This window comes from Lepidochelys kempii, chromosome 8 (genome assembly GCF_965140285.1).
Source record: "Lepidochelys kempii isolate rLepKem1 chromosome 8, rLepKem1.hap1, whole genome shotgun sequence".
NCBI lineage: Eukaryota > Metazoa > Chordata > Testudines > Cheloniidae > Lepidochelys > Lepidochelys kempii.
Genome location: NC_136387.1, coordinates 37,190,362 through 37,210,778, shown reverse-complemented (window position 1 = coordinate 37,210,778; position 20,417 = coordinate 37,190,362). Strand labels below are relative to the sequence as shown.

The 20,417-nt window shown below is 43.9% G+C and overlaps 1 protein-coding gene across 9 annotated transcripts in view; it reads right to left on the bottom strand.

The window, feature by feature from the left end:
* ANKHD1 (ankyrin repeat and KH domain containing 1) overlaps positions 1–20,417 on the bottom strand; it is a 206,672-nt gene that overhangs the window by 18,821 nt on the left and 167,434 nt on the right. For all 9 annotated transcript variants that reach the window (XM_073356055.2, XM_073356058.2, XM_073356056.2 and 6 more), the window contains 11 exons: positions 20,280–20,391; positions 17,817–17,962; positions 16,379–16,521; positions 15,352–15,565; positions 13,473–13,648; positions 12,938–13,100; positions 10,671–10,766; positions 8,466–8,582; positions 6,299–6,473; positions 3,737–4,193; positions 3,131–3,277 (listed from right to left, as the gene is read on the bottom strand). In XM_073356055.2, the coding sequence (XP_073212156.1) occupies positions 3,131–3,277; positions 3,737–4,193; positions 6,299–6,473; positions 8,466–8,582; positions 10,671–10,766; positions 12,938–13,100; positions 13,473–13,648; positions 15,352–15,565; positions 16,379–16,521; positions 17,817–17,962; positions 20,280–20,391 (1,946 nt within the window). The remainder of the gene's footprint in view (positions 1–3,130; positions 3,278–3,736; positions 4,194–6,298; positions 6,474–8,465; positions 8,583–10,670; positions 10,767–12,937; positions 13,101–13,472; positions 13,649–15,351; positions 15,566–16,378; positions 16,522–17,816; positions 17,963–20,279; positions 20,392–20,417) is intronic.

The window sequence follows — 20,417 nt, the reverse complement described above, 5'->3', positions numbered from 1 at the left end:
TCAAATCATGGTTTAAAAAGACTTCAAGAAGCAGAGAATCCCCCAGCAAGTGACCCGTGCCCCATGCTACAGAGGAAGGCAAAAAACCTCCAGGGCCTCTTCCAATCTGCCCTGGAGGAAAATTCCTTCTCGACCCCAAATATGGCGATCAGCCGAACCCTGAGCATATGAGCAAGATTCACCAGCCAGATTGTGGGATAGGCTTTAGGAAGTAATAAACATGTGCAACACCTAGTTACTTTGAAAAGGACACGTGGGTTGTTAAAAGGCTCTTAGACGATATGTGTGCTCTGCTACCCAGGGCAGGGCACAGCAAATTCTGGCCCAGGGTAGACATTTTGTGAGCACATTCCTTCCGTAACAAATCTTGAGTTCTTAGGGTTATCAAAATCCACCATTTTAGAAAGAAATTTCTAGAACCACAGCAACTCTGAAAGAAACATCATACCAAACACAGTAAAAGTAAAGCAAATGACTAAACTAGGAGACTTAAGAGACCTGTCTGGAGAGGTGTAGCAGCTTCAGGATCAATAGTGGGGTCTGTGCAGTGATGAGCTACCAAAATCTTAACAACTGGTTCCCTATAAAAAGTTCTGATTCAAGGGATGAGCCAAGAGGTGGAGGGGGTGGGGGTGTAGTGGCAGGGAACAGATTGCACAGAGGCAAAAGGGGCTCGTTGCAGGGAGGAAGTGGCACAAGGGAGAAGTGGGCAGGAGGGGGTTGTTGCAAGGGGCTGGCAGGCGGGGGTGTGTATGTGCCAGGGAGTTGTTGCACGGGGGTGAAGGTGGCAGGGAGGAGTTTGCACAAGGGAGGAGTGGGCAGGTGGGTGGGTGGGGTCCCGAGGTTGATGCAGGGGTGAAGGTGACTGTGGCTGGCAAGGGGGGGTTGCCGGGTAGAGGTTGCCCAGAGGCAAAAGTGGCAGGACAAGGTGGGTTGTTTGGGCAGGGGGTGCACAGGGGAGAAGGTAGCTGGTCGGTGCCACTGGCTGGGAGAGGGGTGCCTGGGTTGCTCCCACATACACCATTCCCCAGGCCAGGGACTGGCCCTGCCCACCCGCCGGTGCTCTGCAGGCCCGTGCGGCTCCCTGTGGCCCGGGTAGGCACCTTGCAGGCAGAGTAGACACCCAGCTTCTCCGCCTGAAGAGCAGAGCGCAGCTGTGCCTTCTTCCCTGCACCACGGCTGAGCTGGGCACCCCGCTGCCCCCGGGGCTCTCAACGGCGACGCAGGCAGCCAGTCCCCACACACTGCGGGCTGAGCTGGGCTCCCCGCTACCCCGGGGCTCATAGCAGTAGCTGCTGCTGAGAGCCCCAGGGGCAACCCGACTTGGCCCGCAGCACAGGCAAGGCGGCGCAGCTGCTAGCGCTAGACCCTCCCCTTCCCTGCTCAGCCACCGGCTGCTCCCCCGGTGGGAGGGACTGGCCGCGCCACTGTCAGCCCCTCTGGAGCTGGGAGGCAAGGAGCAGCAGCAGCCTTGTGCTCCACTGTTTCAAAAAAATTTGTGGGGCACCGCTTTTTAGCGCCCCCAACCAGTTGGTGCCCTAGGCGGCCGCCTAGTCTGCCTAGTGGTTACACCAGTCCTGCCCAACAGACCCCACCCCGGAACTCCCACACCCTACCCAATCCCCCACCACCCCGTTCCCTGACCGCCCCCTCCAACTGCTCCCTGCCCCTTATCCAACCCTTCCTCCCAGCTCCAGCCTGGCCCCCTTACCATGCTGCTCAGGGAAGCGTGACGGATGCTGTGCGGCCCGCTGGAGCTCGCAGCCCTACCCCTCACCATGCTGCTCAAAGCGGCAGGAGCTGCAGAGTTGCCCAGGAGCGGTCCAGAGCACTGGCAGCGAAGTATACTGAGGCTCTGCGAGAGGGGGGAGGCGTCGGGGGAGCCTCCCTGGCCGGGAGCTCAGGGAGTCGTAACAATTTTTACCAACCAGTTCTAAAACTGGTTCAAAATTTAACAACTGGTTTGCGCGAACCGGCTCCAGCTCACCACTGGGTCTGTGTGCAGCCCTGGTAAAGGCAGCTATCTGCCTTTTTACAGTGTCATGCCTTCACAACTCACCAAGTTTGGGGGTGGGGGGGAGAGGGAAAAATCTATGACTATCATACACATCTCATAAAAGGGAACAATATTTATGAACATACACAATCACCAAAGTATGGGAAAATCGCACATTTTAATTGGTGTGAACTGATGAGGTTGGAACTTATCTTAGATTTTAATTGCATAGATTTTTCATTTGCTAAAAAAAAGACAGCTTCCCCATAACTCAAACTTCAAGTCCTCTCTAAAACAGTGTTCCATGTACACAAGCTAAAAGATGCTCTAAAAAGGACATTTAGTCAAAATCCTGCATTTCAGAATGTGAGACGCTAAGTCAGGGCTAAATGCAAAAATTTAGGATTTATGTTTTCATGCTTATCTCACTTCAACAAAGCGAGTAAAAAAAAGGTAGAAAATTTAAACAATTTCCAGCTACATATAGACAGAACGAATGACTAAAATACGGCCACAAGCCACCCAATGTAACAAAATTATGTACATTTTCAAGGAAGAGGAAGGAGCTGCCATTTCAGAAGCTGAAGCTCTTGAACTATATAACCATGCTCCTAAGTCTATTTTAGGATCATGAATGAGTTGGAGCAGAATCAGCAGCCAGAATGTGGGTCAACATAATAAGCACCATGTCTCAGTCCGTTGTCCACCTCCCTGTGGATCTTCATTGACACCTACCAATCTTTGAGGGATCCCATGTGAAACTGAAGTGTGTCAGAGCTTTTGCTGCTGTATTCCTTTTTTACCAATGGAGCGTAGGCTTATTCCTCACCACTTAAAGAAGAGCTAGAATAAACTCCCCCTCCCTGCAGGTGTTTCCTTCTGATTAGAGTCAGGCCCTGGGAAGAATCCCACTCCTACTGTAAAATACTGATCCCATGTTTGGCTTTTTGAATTGTAATTACCACCCATAATGATTGTCATTTGTTTGCAAAGCACTGCAAGCACAAAGGAAGAAGGGCTTCTATAAATCATTACAGTCACGCTAACTCTGCTGAATGTTCTGTGTAAGTACACAGTTTATAAATCAAAAAAAGTCTACACATAATTTGAAAACACAGAATTAAAACCCATTACCTTCTAACCACTTCTTTCCAGCCTTCTTCTCTTTTCTGACCTCTTTTTGGACTAGTAAGGTTCAGCTTTATGTTTGGAGAGGTCAGAGGCAGGGACACAGATTTATAACTTGCTGATAATGAATTGGGATTAGCGTCACCTTCAAGTCTGGGAACAGATATGTATTGATTACAGACTATAAAATAAAAGTAGTTAAAGTAGTTGCAGAGCATAAATTTTAAGAGGTTAGACAAAACTATCAATTAAAACAGTTCTCAATTTTTTTTTTCATTCTCAATGCCCCTATTTAGACCACAGCTTCTGCAATATGAACACCGTCAATGCCAATTAGTGTATTTTGTGTGGTTAACATGTTCACAGGAACTGGACTGAACCTCCAACTTATTTTACACAGGCTACTGAGGAGCCATTGGATTGTTTTGACTTTCAGTCATGTCCAACTGGTCCAGAATCAAAACTAAACAAAGCAGAATTCTTGGATCCCAGCACCACAAGGTGAGGAGATTGACCACATTCTGTAAAATCTAAGCAGCAGTAAACAGATTCACAATGGGACAGACCAAGCAGCAGTCATGAGAGGGCAGGGTAGAGTAACTGAAGACTCACCTTGTTTGTATTTTTGAAGCTGAGGTGCTTGTCTTTTCTTCCTGAGAAGGGAGCAGTAATGAGGCATATCCCCTATCACCAGAAGGGTTTGTATCCATAGTGAAGTTCAACTCCTGGCTTTTACCTCCACTGCTACTCTCGCTATTGCAATCTGTGCTATCCAGGTTATCAGAATCACTATTCCCACCTGCACCACCACCTCTTGGCTCTCCGTTTATTTTATTTTTATCTGCTTTTTGCTGTGCTAGAGATATATGCTGATCTGGCAAAATTATCTGCACATTTTGAGGAGTGTCCTTCGTTTTGTTCTTTTTATTTTTTCTATTTGTGCTAGGGGTTGTTACCACATTGGCTCTCTTTTTCCCGAAGACATTTGTGAAAGTAGCTGATGTTGCAGAGATTCCAATTGTGGTTGTAGTGGTTGCGCTCGGAGGCTCTATAGGAACTTCTTGCTCCACTGGGGAAAAAAAAGTCAACATACAGCATAAAACATTTAATATAAAAAAAGTCTTACTTGTTAAGAAAATTACAACTAAAGTTACATTTGTGTTAGCTGTCACTAGAGTAAGGAATCCAGCCATTCTAGTGATTTAAAAATCCTAGATTTGATGTGTGGTTGAGGGGATACGATGGTAACAACAGAACTAGTTTCACTGGGAACAATGACAGTTGCATGGGAAACTAATGCAGAGCAGGAGCTCTGAAACACTGCAGTGACACAAAAGGCCAGACAATTAAACTCAGCAAGAGCTTTCCTTTCTTCAAGGATGAAATATTTCACCCTCCCTGAAGGGAAATTAGACATTTTAAAAATCTAAGTCAAGTCAGGTTTTAAAAAGATCATTCCTGCTCAAATCTTTCACGATTAGCACAGAACAAGCACTAAAATCTGCACTATCTGCACTAAAATCCCAAAATAAGTTATTTAGGGTACAAAACAATGCCTAGGAAGCCTAAAATTTTAAAAGCTATACTTCCATGACTTTTGCTTTGTACACCAACGCTACTCCTGCTATAGTGAGCATTGTAGACAGAACCAATTGATATAGTCAGCCTGCCATTAAGACTTCCTCAAAAACACAAATTTGAGACATGTACACACACTACACATACAAAAGGCTCCGTTCTATCATTAGTACAGATGTGCATTTTCATAGTGGAAGGCGTTTAACAATGGCAGAATATACTTTACTCCTGTGGGAATTCTGTGTAAAAAAATAAAAATTCTGTGCGCAATATTTTAAAGTTCTACACATTTTATTTGTTAGTAACTAAATGTGGAGGCTCCGGCATGGCAGTGGGGAAGCACATGCCACTGGCTGCATGGAGATCGGAGATCACCCTGTAGCCACCCACCTGGGGACACAGACTCGGTGGTGAGGTTGCTCCTGATGCTGACACAGCACAAGGGCTGGGCCTGCCTCAGAAACACCCTGAGGCCCTGTCCCTCTGTGCCAGGTGCATGAGGTGTGGGCAAGTAGGCTCAGCCCAGCAGGATCCAAGTGTGGAGTGGCTTAGTGTGTGGGGGATTCAGGTTTGGGGGTAAGAGGGTTCTGTGTGGGACAATGTGGGTTCAGGTGGCTCACGGTAGGAGTCGACACGGGGGGATCTGGATGCACAGGGGTTTGTCGTGGGGTTCAGGTGAAGGTGGTTGGGGCTTGGTGGGGGGGTCTGGGTGAGGGCACTGGGGTTCTGGATGCAGAGGTTAGGCTCGGCAGGATGGGAGGTTCTGTGTGTGTGAGGGTCTGGGGGCTCATTGGGGTGGTCCAGGTATAGAGGCGTGGGGCTGGTCAGGGTGCAGTTAGCTGGGGTTCAGTGGGTGGGTGTCTAGGTGAAGGGGGCTCATCGGGGGGTCACCTCTGGATGCAGAAGGTGAAACCTGGGGGGGGAAGGGGGAGCCTGAATGCACAGAGGAGTAGCTGTCCGCACAGTGAGCCCTGTGGCTGAGGAGTGATGGGGCAGGACATGGGGGGGGGGGGGCCGCACGCGGAACTTCCTGCAGCTGGGGGAGGTTTCTGGAGGTGGGTCTGACTCTGCCATAAACCTGGCCCTGGCCACTTCTTGCAGAGGAAGAGCAAGTCCCATCCTCTCCAGCCCAGCCAGGATTAGCAGCAGAGTCCAGTGCAGCATAGGAGCCACTAGGGCATTCCCAGCCCCTGCCGGATACTCCTAGCACCGGAAACAACATGCCTGCACTGCTGTGGAAGAGCACATGATCGCTCTTGGCCTTCCCTTTGCTTTCCTGTCAGAAAGTCATTTTTTTGCAGGGAAGCAAAGAAATCTGCAGGGGACATGAATTCTGCACATGTGCAGTAGTGCAGAATTCCCCCAAGAGTAATACTTTCTTAAACATTTTAAATATTTTCTACATTGAGTTCTTGCAGATATGTAGGAAGAATATTCAGAGTGAATAAACCTATTGACTAACTGCTCCTCCTTTCCAGTATGAAGAAAACAATGGCACCTAAAATAGCTTTTCACCAAGAAGGATTTAGAAACATTTATACAATCCAACAAGTGCTTTCCCACCACAGAATAGTAAAAACATTAGATATTCTTCACCTTCATCATCATTCTCCTCTTCATCATCATCTTCTGGCAGCTCTAAAGTTTCCTTAGGTTTGTTTTCCTCATCTTCCTCTTGTTTTCTTTTTTGCTCCTCTTTCTTCTTCTTTCTCTTTTCCTTTCTCTTTTCTCTCTTAGCTGCAAGAGCCTGTTTTCTGCTCTCTTCTCTTGACTATGGGAAAAGCATTAATATGTAGTTCTACCATGCATTAATACCAAAGATTAATATTCTCTTATGTTTACAAATTCAGGGCTTCAATGGAAAAAATGTCTGAGGGTAGATAATCAAGAAAAATTCCGTTATGACCTGAATCATTATGCAGAAAAGCCATGACAATGACAGCAGAATGAACAGAAATTAAATAGAAGTAGTGGACTAGATGGAACTGCAGTTTTCAAAATAAGACTTATCAAGGAAAAAGAAAAATCAGTCACCAAGCTGCATGCAACCAGAATGATAGAGATGTGTTCTTTGGTACAATGAGGCAGTTAGTACCAACAACACTAAACTGTAGGTTAGCAGATGAAGTGAAAAATAACCAAATGAAATTTAATGCGACAGAAGGAGGCTAAAGATAATTAGTAAAAATGGAATTTGGTAAAACTTCTCTCTTGTGAAAAACAACATGGTGAGTTAATTATTGTAAAGAGTCAAAAGCTCCACTTTCACTCTCCTGTACAAAAAAAGTCCCTAATGCAGCCCAGCACCCCATAATGCTATTCTGGGCACTGCAGCATTATCAAATGGATGACTGTTAATTATTGACTCAGTCACTGATTGCACTACTTTGCAGCACATGGGGATGGGAGTAATTCTTTTGAAGTCTCAAATCCAGTTGAACTCTGTTTAACTGATCTGACAGCTCAAAGGTCTACTTTAAGATAAAAGTCATAGAACAAGCTGATATTGTTTTATATATATTAACAGTTTTAACTGAAGACCCTTCATGTTTTCACATTCTGCATCCAACTAAAGTACAGAGTAATGCAAAATGCTGGCAAACAGCTTAATTAACCAAAAAAGTAACAAGCCTAAAATTTCCTAAAAGGAACTAGTGGGAGTAGTTATGGACACAAACGAGTTCCAACTTGTTGCCTATGGAGGTCAGAAGGGCTGGATGGTGGGTGGGGCTGTCCAGCATTGGATATTCTGAAGTAGGAGTGCAAGAACATCCAGGTTGCACACTGCAGCCCCAAGAGACACTACTATTCAAACAGAGCTGAGCTTGTGCACTTGGGGCACATGCACCTTCTATAATGGAGATTCACACAGGCAATGAATGAAAAATAGAATATTTCATCATTATAGTATATGCTAGCTGCAGCCAGGCAGAGATGCCAAATCCACTGAATTGTGACATGTAAATAAGAGTTCAATTTTGGTTTTTAATTTTTTTTGTTAATTTAATGGGAATTTATCGGTGTATAGTCAACATTTTTTAGAAACGGTGATAATTGTAAAAACAAACTAACAAAGGGCAACAGTGGCATGGGGGAGTGCCTAGTCCTCACAGCATGCAGAGGTACTCACTACATAGCAGCTGAAGAAGCCTTCCAGCTCCCTGCCCTTCTTACTCCCCACTGTGCAGAGGAAGCAGATGAGCCACATTGAAGGGCTCGGGGGCGTGGGGCGGCGGAGGGGGTTTGAGGGAAGGGGTGTTAGGAGGAGAGTGGAAGGCTGCACCCTGTGAGTACTGACCTCCCCCCGCTGGCCAGAGCCCATCCTGAGCTCAGTCCTGGAGCAGTGCTAAAGGGCAGGGATAAGGAGGGGGCTCTGTCTGGCGGGGGGACTAACATTCAGGGTGTGCATCCTTCTGCTCCCTGCAGGCCTGCTGCCATAGAGGTCAGGTGGTCTTGGCTGCCAGGCCCCCTGGTCCCTGCCTGAAAAATTCTCGGGTCCCAAAAAAGCCAAAGTTGGGTGGAAAAAAAAATCAGTACAACCAAAGGGGTTTCTAAAAGCCACCTTTTGGGTTAATTATCTATTTACTGACATATCCCCAAATCCTCCTTTTATATTTAAAAACATCATTAATTTATATTTTGTAGCAGTTACAAATTTGAAGTAGGGAAAACCTGTAAGTTTACACACATCTGCAAGAAAAAGTTGCCATATGCAGATGCAGTAGCCAAGAACTAACCTAAGATGACAGATTTCGCCACTCACCTTTTCCAGGTCTAGCTCCTTCAGCAGGATACTTGCGTTCTTATTTGCTTCTGCAGCTTGCTGGTCTTTAGCCTTCACAATTGTCTCCACACACTGGTGACACTTCTTCAGTAGTTCCTGAAGAATAAGAGTTATTTTATTAAAACAATCCTGAAAATCTGAAGTTAATTATTGCAGCTTGCTCTTAAAGGGTACGATTAGAAGTACCAGTGAGCCAAACATACAACTAACTTGCCAGCAAGTTAAAGTAGTATGGGCTGGATGAATGGACTATAAGGTGGACAGAAAGCTGGCTAGATTGTTGGGCTCAACGGGTAGTGATCAATGGCTCCATGTCTAGCTGGCAGCCGGTATCAAGCGGAGTGCCCCAAGGGTCAGTCCTGGGGCCAGTTTTGTTCAATATCTTCATTAATGATCTGGAGAATGGCGTGGACTGCACCCTCAGCAAGTTTGCAAATGACACTAAACTGGGAGGAGTGGTAGATACGCTGGAGGGTAGGGATAGGATACAGAGGGACCTAGACACAGAGGATTGGGCCAAAAGAAATCTGATGAGGTTCGACAAAGACAAGTGCAGAGTCCTGCACTTAGGACGGAAGAATCCCATGCATTGCTACGGACTAGGGACCGAATGGCTAAGTAGCAGTTCTGCAGAAAAGGACCTAGGGGTCACAGTGGACGAGAAGCTGGATATGAGTCAACAGTGTGCCCCTGTTGCCAAGAAGGCTAACGGCATTTTGGGCTGTATAAGTAGGGGCATTGCCAGCAGATTGAGGGATGTGATCGCTCCCCTCTATTTGACATTGGTGAGGCCTCATCTGGAGTACTGTGTCCAGTTTTGGGCACCACACTACAAGAAGGATGTGGAAAAATTGGAGAGAGTCCAGTGGAGGGCAACAAAAATGATTAGGGGGCTGGAACACATGACTTATGAGAAGAGGCTGAGGGAACTAGGATTGTTTAGTCTGCGAAAGAGAAGAATGAGGGGGATCTGATAGTTGCTTTCAACTACCTGAAAGGGGGTTCCAAAGAGGATGGCTCTAGACTGTTCTCAGTGGTAGCAGATGACAGAACAAGGAGTAATGGTCTCAAGTTGCAGTGGGGGAGGTTTAGGTTGGATATTAGGAAAAACTTTTTCACTAGGAGGGTGGTGAAGCACTGGAATGCGTTACCTAGGGAGGTGGTGGAATCTCTTTCCTTTGAGGTTTTTAAGGTCAGGCTTGACAAAGCCCTGGCTGAGATAATTTAGTTGGGGATTGATCCTGCTTTGAGCAGGGAGTTGGACTAGATGACCTCCTGAGGTCCCTGCCAACCCTGATATTCTATGATTCTATGATACTCCAATATGCTAAGATACAGAGTGCTAACATTTGTAAAGTAGCTTTTTTTAAAAGATAGCTTTGCAATAAAGAAAGCACATTACCCAAACTGGGAGGAATAAAGTTTCATGAACATCTGAAAAGTTCCTCTAATAGGTATGAAGTGTTTTTAAAATTAGGAATAAATTTATGTTAATTTGGTCCCCGTTCCTTCATTACTTTAGTATTTAAAAAACAGTCCTAAAAACCAAGAATAAAATTGAATTAAAGTTTTGCTGTTGGCCTTTCCCCTTAATCCTCTACTGTTCTGAAGTAGAAGGAAGAATAACTAAATTACATATGACTCACTCTGATAGAGAGTGACAGAATAGTTGGCTGTAACCTGACTTTTGAACGTTTTTCATTTTTCTATAACTAGATTTGTTAACATTATTTTAATCTGATTTAAGAGAAAAAAGTGATGAACCCATGATGGAAAGATTTAAATAAGTTGCTGTATAAAAACTGAAATAAATTTATATATGTATTTTAAGATTCCACAAAGAAATTTTTTAGCTCCAGAATTTTAAGAGTTAAAGATAGGCATTTCACATATGCTCAGAAAGAAGCACCTGGTGGTGCTCTGGGCAAGACAAAGGCCACATAACAAATAGTGGGAAGAGAAAGTTTCACATAGTAGTAATAAAGCTCAATTATCCATTCAGTCTTTAAATGGCCTTGGATCTACCATTTGGGCACCAAACTTTTAATATGAAACATGTTATTAACATTCAAAACGTGTGGTTTCAATTTTATATAACTTGTTAAGACCTGGGTATGGTCACCTTCGTATTTTTAAATATCCTTAAAGCATTAAGTCAATTCTCAAAAAGTCAATTAAACTCACCTTGTCAGTTATCGTTGCTATATATCGCATGCACTCGATGTCTGAAGGAAACTGGTTAACTTCTTTCACAAGGTACTGAACTACTTTCACATGACCCTGTAAAATGAAATAAAATAAAATAAAATTATAGTGTCCTATAAATATGAAAGTGAGCGGATGGCAATTTTAGCTGACATGACAGTTATAAAGCTAAAACCTGAAATGGTAATTTAAAATAAAATGTTGCCAAGTACCAAAACATCTATTAGTGTTTGTAAAGTACTGACAATGAGCTTAGTGGTGTACAAAACAGTAACAAAGATAGTCCCTTCCCCAAATAGCTTCCAGTCTAAAAGATAAAGGACAAGACATGTTGGGAGAGATTCTTTTTTTTTTAAATTAATTTAATAAGCTCAATTTTTGAGAGCCTGGGGGATGCATCTGTGTCAAACTATGTACTCCGTTTTGCATTGGGGCTCTACTTTGTGTGTAGCCTCCTTTGTGGATTTATAAATAAGAATATCACTTAACTCTTATAAACACACTTCTCATTAGAAGATCTCAAAACACTTTACAAAGGAGGCAGGCACTCTTAGTCCCATTTTATGGATGGGGAAACTGCAGCACTCCATTGAAATGACTTATCCAGGTCAATGCCTGAGTGAAAATAGAACTGAGGTCTCCTGAGTCCCAGTTCAGTGTTCTGTCCACAAAGTCACACTGCCTCCAATTTGTAAAAGGGGCTTAATACCTAGAGGAAAGATTATGCTTGAGAAGCTATGACAGAGCAATCTAGGGACAACAGCATTGAATGACTCTCCCATACTAGAACAATGGGTTTTCCCCACTAACAGGGGCATTGACTTTGAATTTGTCTCTACACAGAAGCTGATGGGGAGGGGGCTGGAGCCTGGAACTCCCCTGTCTGAAGCAAATGGGGAAAAAGAGGTACATAGGTGGTGACTCTGTGGGTGCTCCGGAGCTGGAGTACTCATGGGGAAAAAAATGATGGGTGCTGAGCACCCACCGGTAGCCCACCCATCAACTTCCCTCCATGCCCTCCCATCCCCACCCACCGGCAGGTCCTGTGGATCAGCATCTCCCCGCACCTCCCACCTGCTGCAATCAGCTGTTTTGTGGCACGCAGGAGGCTGGGCAGGGAGAGGAGTGAGGACGTGGCACTCTGGGCAGGGGGCGGAACTGGGTAGGAAGAAGCAGGACAGGGGTGAAGCGGGGGCAGGAAGAGGTGGGGGTGGGGCCAGGGCAGAGTCGGGGGTTGAGCACCCCCTGGCTCTTTGGAAAGTTAGCGCCTGGGCACACATGGCTGACGTACAGAAAAAGGAGTAAAAAGAAAAGGAGTACTTGTGGCACCTTAGAGACTAACCAATTTATTTGAGCATGAGCTTTCGTGAGCTACAGCTCACTTCATCGATGCATCCGATGAAGTGAGCTGTAGCTCACGAAAGCTCATGCTCAAATAAATTGGTTAGTCTCTAAGGTGCCACAAGTACTCCTTTTCTTTTTGCGAATACAGACTAACACGGCTGTTACTCTGAAACCAGAAAAAGCAGTGTTTCTCTGAGTCAAAGGGGTAACCACCACCACCACATCCAAGACCACCTGGCTAAGGAGGAGGGAAGGTATGCTTAGCCTATGGATGCTTACCAAATCCAGGACTCTCAGACAGGGTGAGATCAGCCCTAGGACAACTGCATTCAGGTTTGTGCGTTAGTTGTGAAAGACTTGCAACTCTCTACTGTGTTGTGTTGGAGTAAATTATCTGTGCTTAAGCAATTGACCTCCAGAGGTCCCTTCCAACTCTGATATTCTATGAATTCTTTTGCTAAGCTTGTGTTCCTCCTAGCTTTCCTGCCATGTTTTTCTGGAAGAGTTTAACAAGAAACCAGAGCTCCCACAGCCAGGTGGACTCTGGGGTAACATGTCTAAGCTACTAGGCAATTGGGACAGCTGTGGTACTGGTACCAGGGTCTAAGGCAGCTGGAATGCAGGGTCCCACTGCTCAAGAAGCATGTTGGCCACGGAGTCTGTATTGGGGAGTGTGCTCTGATGAATACACAAAACTGAAGCAGGTCACCCCTCAAAAGTCAGGTGTGTTGAGCCATATTTTAGCCCTCTATTGAAACAGTGATTTAAACTCTTCAGAATATACTTACCTTAAAAATGTGTTGTATTCCTGACACTTTCAAGACTACCCATTTCAATTTAAAATGGTTTTTGAAAGTGTTCAGTGTTGAAACATGAGATCAAAGTTTGCCTTATTAACTTACCTTACGAAATGCTGACATAAGAGGTGTAATTTTCCGGTTATCTGCCGCATCCACATCAGCTCCTGCCTGCACAAGTAACTGCACTACATCAAAGTGACCACCATTAGCTGCCAACCAGAGCGGTGTGTTTCCTTTCTTGTTACGAACATCAATATGTGCTCCCCTAAAAAGACAAATGTAGGTCACAGGGCACACGTCTGACATATAGAAAAGGTTACTAAAAAAATGTGGATGTTCAAACTGCACTTAAGTTCGTATTTTCCATCACTGAAATCTTCAGTGGTGAGTTGGAAAACTAAACTTATGCTGGGAAATCCTTTGCTATTTAAGTTATAGCATAAACTAAAAAGACACTTAGATGCATAGAGTAAAACAGAGCTATGGACTTATCTCTCCCATCTACATTAATCTCTAAATCAGAGTCAAGCAATTTAAATACAGAATTTAAGCTCTATTCCTCATCTCTGAGATTCTATCCACAGAGGGTCTCTATGACAGAACAAGTGTGTTACTGATGAAATAAGAAATAACTCACCGATTAATCAGGAGCTCACAGAACTTGTAATGGCCTTTGTCTGCTGCAATTGTTAAAGCTGTATCTCTTGAGGAAGGCACAGGTGGAGCATTGACATCTGCTCCTTTATCAAGGAGAACTCTTCCAACCTCTGCATACCCTCCAGAAGCAGCTTCCATCAAAGGCGTAAGACCAGTCTGTTTGGAAAAAAAAAAAAAAAAAACTAGTTACAAAATATGCAATTGATGCAAAATATAGTCTGGGTGTGCCTTCAAGGGTTTCAGCACTTAAAAACCAGGCCTCTTATTTATGGATTTAGGAGTCTAACTCCAGGCAAACTTTTTAAAATCTTGGCCTTAGGCTTTACAGTGGACCAGACAAATGGATGACAAAACCCCATCAGATATTAATCCCAACAGCAAAAGCTTGTAATTAACAAAAGTATTCCTTAAACCGGAGGGAAATATAGGTCCAAATGCAAACAGGGAGCATTCAGCACAGAAGGGGGTCAAACAAGTGGCTCCATGCCACCTTTGAATTCCCTTTGGCACTGGGGCTGTCCTGATATCAGTCGAGTTCCCAGCTCAGGATGTTCTAATTTAGACCAGTTGCCAACATCCCCAAGTGGTTATTGCAGAAGCTGGGCACAAGAGAACACTGGCCACATACCCTTTTCCCAGTCACATTTCCAGCACAAGCAGCTAGGAAAGGGGGCACAGAAGATGCTAAACCTGCAGCTCTAGGGTTTATCAAAAATTCCCCTGTGCTGGTGAAATCCAAGTGTCAGCCTACGCTGACTTTTGGACTGCTTTGTGACAGGAATGAGGCACAAAACTGTTCCAGTGTACTGAAAAATGGGGCCCACGGAATGTCCTAGAAACAGGAACTCTCAGTATTTAAACCATGAGTTCAATATTAAGACCACAGTTTTCACCTAAAAGAGATGAAAGGCTTAATCTAAACCATTTTTCTTGAGTGCATATAATAGCAAGCTGTATCTGTGCATCATTGTCAAAATATAAACAATATTACATTCCTTTTCTGCTTTATGGACTATTCCCATGTGTTCTGTTAATGAACATTAGTCATGTTAACCTTGAAATTATAATCTCATGATCTTTAAAGACCAAAAATAGTCAGGACCTATTTTGCTTCCCATTCAGAAAGTATGGATTAGCTGTTTTGGAAAAAGTAGATGAATGCCACTAGTAAGTAATCAAATTTGTTTTTCACATATAATGATTATTTCACAGTTTATGAAAAAAAGTTTGATACTCTGACAGAAGCTGGAACATAGACTGGGTATTATCTTTAGCACACAGGAGAGTGAATTTGTGTGGGGGGGGTGGAGGGTGAGAAAACCTGGATTTGTGCTGGAAATGGCCCACCTGTTGATCACTTTAGATAAGCTATTACCAGCAGGACAGTGGGGTGGGAGGAGGTATTGTTTCATGATTTCTGTGTGTATATAAAGTCTGCTGCAGTTTCCACGGTAAACATCTGATGAAGTGAGCTGTAGCTCACGAAAGCTCATGCTCAAATAAATTGGTTAGTCTCTAAGGTGCCACAAGTACTCCTTTTCTTTTAGCTTTTGTTTATAAATGTTCTGAATGTGATGATTTCCAGGCTAAGAATAATGAGGTTTTGGTAAAGTGTTATGCTTTACAGTTCCTTGTGAGTAGTAGAGATTTCTTAAAGAACATTTTGAGATGCTTTGAACAAGAGTGATCAAATATATGGCCATCAATTCTATGGGATTGCTTTTAAATCAGTGAAGTAAACATCGGCAAATGAGCTCAAAGATTTATATTAAAAGAGAAACTTCAAGGAAGCTGACAAATCATAAAGAGATTCACTTGCCCGAAATAAATCTGAAGAGAAAGCTAGTCCGTTTGCTTACCTTGGCCCTATGTTCAACATTGGCTTTCCTATCCAATAGGAGACTGACCACCTCTGCTCGGCCCTGGAAACAGGCCAGGGTGAGGGCTGTATTTCTATTGGTCTCAATTTGCGCGTTAATATCAGAACCCATATCAAGCAAGAGTTTCACTGCAGGTACATGGCCATTCATAGCAGCCAACATCAGAGGAGAAATGCCTAGCTTACTCCCAGTCCTAAAGAGAGAGAAAATAATTAACTACAGACCACAGAACTAGATGAATCCTCTTGGAACCAAAGTACATATCAACATTTTACAGTAAAGTATACATACTGAGCTAAAATATCAGTAATTCAAAACAGATTATTGAAAACCAGCAGGATATGGGAAATTTGCAGTTTAAAACCTACTAATAGAACGTGTTCTCTTTTAGAAGAAATAGGTTTTGCTAAAGTATGTATTTGTACTAATTCTAAGCCATTTAAATAATAAAAAGTTCACAGGGCCTGCATCTAAATCAGAAAGACACACATCTATACAAGTCCACATTTCAACCTATTTTGATGATACAAAATGAGTTAACTTTCCTTCAATACATGAACACAGGTTGCTTAACAGACAACAAACCTATGTGTTTTAGTTCTTCCTTCCTTCCTCTTCCCAGAGTCACTGAAATGTAAAAGCTTCAAAAGAACACATGCTCCACTGTGAGCTTTGGCTGGTTCCCTTATTTAGTTCAACTGGAAACAAAGTGCTAGATCCCAATATGGAGAAAAGGAGTACGTACACAGGGTCATAAGCCGCACTAATGCAGGCTCAAGAGCAACCTAAACACTTAGGGATTTTTTTTTTTTTTTGGGTGGCAGGAGATCACCTATAGCAGCTTCCCTAAAGGTATCCATTCAGAAAAAGCATAACATTTCAACAGTGCAAACTTAGCAGGGAGATTTGAAAGCACGCCAAGCTCCAAATTATGCCTTGATATAAAACCAACGGTGGAATATCTGTCCAACACTGCAGTTTGTCTATGACATTGAGAGTACATTACCTTGAATTAATTTCTGCTCCAGCATTAAGCAGGATCTTAATGATGTTGACATATCCCCCAGATGCAGCAAGGCTTAGCGGTGTATAGTCAGACACGTTCCTATGCTCTTTATTTGCTCCCCGGGCCAGCAGCAAGTCAACTACCTGAAATGTACAGCATGAAAAAAGTGTGAAAGACACACTGGGCCTTAACAATTTTCTGCTACTTCCTGGATAATGGCTAACACACATTCAAAACTTTAAGTGTATTAACAGTTTCCCCGGGCAGCAGGCAGGCTAGCGAGTGATGAGGTTACCCTGTAGGATCTTTAATTTTACTTATTCACTGTTTAGAGCCAGCAGTTAATCCTATTCATAAAACAGTCTGTGTGGGTTGTGCCAATGCAGCACTTTTCCTCCAAAAGGATTACTTTACCGAACTGAAGTTACAAGCTGTTAAGGGAATCTATTTCTCTGAATGGAGGTCTAAGATTTAGGACATATCCTGTTCTTAGGAAGTCCGATATAGTTGAAGTTTATAAGGGTTTCCCTTGTGGTGCCTCCCACAGCTTGAATGAAAAAGTGAATCCTAAGCCAATTTTGATTATGTTTGTGTTGCACAATCTTTCCAGCAAAAAGTATAAGTATGTCCAAATCATTATGAAAGTTAAAGGAAGGTGATGGAATGGCAGAGGAAGGGCATTTCTCCCACTCACGCCTCCCCTTTACAAGTCTCCTCATTTTCTTGCCAATTACTACATTTATCATCTCCTGCAATCATTGCATTTTTCATGTGCGCATTTGTGTTACTATAGTTTCCCGTATTTTCTTCCAAGTTTCTCTGCCTTTGACATCATAAGCAGGTAAGGCTGAACATCTTAGAAGTGATGTGAAAGTGAAAAACTCAGTTGTCTTTTAAAAAGTAGTTCTACCTTCTGTGCGTCAGCTCTACATTGCATCTACTTACAAGTCAAAATGGAAATTACTGCTAGTCTAGTGTTAGTGTTCTAGAAGGCTGTGTATGTGTAAGACAAGTTTAGTTTCTGGTCCTGATCTCACTCTGAGTTGGAGTACCGCAAAGAATGCCTCTTCACTTACTATGGGGGTGGAGAGGCTGCAAGATAGGACTGACTTGGTACCCTGAATTACTTAATAGCCTTTTTCCTCCCCCATCCAACTGAGGATTTTCACAGACTATATTACAAGGGAAAATTGGATAGAAGGATGGCTCCAATCTGTAGTGAAGGGCTGCAGTGGTGGGGCTGTATAAACAAGGCAAAGTTAATTCCCTTGTCTTCTCCTGGGACAAGAGAGGGTCTAAAATCAGCTACTGATTCCTGAAGTTTAAAGACTTTGTAAAATGAAAACGTTAATTTAAGGGTAAAGAACAAGAAATGAATGCAGCAATTTACACATCAACTCAAAACCCACAGAAGAAATAGTAAGCAAGATATTTGTACCTCTTGGCGTCCACCAGAGCATGCCAGTGAAAGTGGAGTGTCCTTTGTGCGCTCGGACTGTGCTTCTATATCTCCACCTTTGTCTAAAAGAATTTCCACTACACCAACATGTCCAGCAGTTGCAGCCAGAATAAGTGGTGTAAAACCTAATCCAAAAAGAATCACAATTAGAAGCATCTCTGAAAAACTCAAAATATAATTAATAGCAAGCAGGAAAGTATGTATGAATAGATTAATTCAACAAATACCTGGCTCAAATATCAGAATGATCATCCATAGATGGGGCCCTACCAAATTCATGGCCATGAAAAAGGTGTCACGGACCGTGAAATTGGTCTTTTGTGTGCTTTTACCTTATACTATAGAGATTTCACAAGGGGGAGACGAGTGTTTCTCAAATTGGGTGTCCTGACCCAAAAGGGAGTTGCGGGGTGGGGGTCGCAAGGTTATTTTAGGGTGTCACGGTATTGTTACCCTTACTTCTGTGCGGCCGCCTTCAGAGCTGGGCAGCTGGAGAGTGGTGGCTGCTGGGTGAGGGCCCAGCTCTGCAGGCAGCAACACAGAAGTAAGGGTGGCAATACCATACCATGCCATCCTTACTTCCGTGCTGATGCTGGCTGCAGCTCTGCCTTCAGAGCTGGACTCCCGGCCAGCAGCTGCTGCTCTTCAGCTGCCTAGCACCACCGCCAGCAGCAGCGCAGAAGGGTAGCAATACTGCAACCCCTCCACAACTCCTTTTTGGGTCAGGAAACCTACAATTACAACACTGTGAAATTTCAGATTTAAATAGCTGAAATAACAAAATTTACAATTTTTTAAATCCTATGACCATGACATTGACCAAAATGGACTATGAATTTGGTAGGGCCCTATCCACAGACAAGAAGATGAATTCCAAATATATCCCAATAGAGTCTTAGGGTACTGTATTATAGCACATTGCCAACTCTGCTATTATTGAGGTTGAGAAGAGCTTTGTTTGAAGGCTGACTCTAAGAGCTCTAAAATCCACATTCTTACTCAGCGTGTCTTACGACTTACTGTGCCCCATGGGGATGGTGGGCACTGCTCGTGGCCCAAATTTGGGGTCATTTAAACAAGGAGTTCCTCAGATACAGCCCCCAAGACAAACATTTCACAGTCAACATTCCTATACCTTTAGTGCATGACACTCACTGCCGCTTTTGGGGGAGCAATACTGAAAAATGTTATTAAAGGAAGAGTTTGGCTCCCTATAACAGTATATGCTAAAAACACTCATGAGACAAATAAATTGAAATGCACACATGCAGCAAGCCTCAACAGGAGAGTTTGCAGCCAGCACACTGTCACGGAAATTTGTTGGTTCAAAGAGATGTGCTGTAATCACAGTCTTAGCTACTGTGAATGAAAACCCTTCCCTTGGTTGAAAGCTGAGAATGATCTGTGGCACACTGCTACTAGCCATCCCTGTTAAGAGGTTGGTTTTTGTTTTTTACTTTTGGGAAATGTGCATCTATTAATTTGTACAGCTAGTTTAGAAGGAGCTTTAACTATTTTCTGAGAGATAATACATTACACACGCTCTATGCAGATACCCAATAATGGCAGCTGGGTGTGTTGCTACTTTTCCACACTGGGTATTAGCATAGCTGTGCACCAGCACTGATTAATCAATTAGCATTGATTAACCAGAGGAAAGATGAAAGACAGTTAGGATTATATAATCATGTTTCCTGAACAAGGGACCTGTGTGTGCTTTTCATCAAGGCACATGTTCCTGATAAACAGCTTACTAACATGAGGCGCTCATAATATTGTTAGATTCTTGTAACTTTTTTTTGGTGCACAGCTAGGGAAATATGGAACAGTGGGGTCAGAGCAGTGAAGGAGAATGGGTTTGTGGGAGCAATTGCTGGTGTTGTGGGGGCTGGGAGAGCGAAGGAAGGGGCATAAGTTAGGATAGGTTGTAGGGGAAGGGAAAAGATTTGTGGCAGAGAAAGGGGGCCTGTCAATCCTATATTCTCCTCTCTTGCGCGTGTGCACAAGGATCTGGGGGCCCCAATACTTCTCAGAGGGTTTGAATGGCTCTGCAAGACCCCCACATGAAAGCTGGGATCTGAAGACTCTGAGCTGCTCTCCCAACTACTCTGTGTGCGCGCACCAGGATGTGAGGACACACTGCCCTTTGAGGAGGATAGGGCCTGAGCCCCGTTCCCGCACACACCTGTGTGAGCTGGCATCTAGAGAAGCCCTGCCCCTCTGGGTGGGAGACACAGTAGGCATGCTCAAAGCACGCAGTACTGGGATCAGAGTGAGGAGCTGAGAATGGGCATACTTCACACACAGCACAGGCTCACAAGCACAGATGTGGAGGTTGGAAGGGGAGGGAGGGAATGAACACCCATTGAGATGAATGGAGCACTCAACCCCATTTTAACATGAACTTTGAGCTCAAATTGTAGGGTTTTTTTTGTAGCTTACCCTTCTTGTCTCTGTGTTCAATATTGGCACCTCGTGCTATCAATACAGACACAAGCTCTTCATGACCTCCTGCACATGCAAGGGTCAGTGCCGTGTCGTGATTACTCTCCGTCTTCATGGTGGGGAGAAAAAGAAATT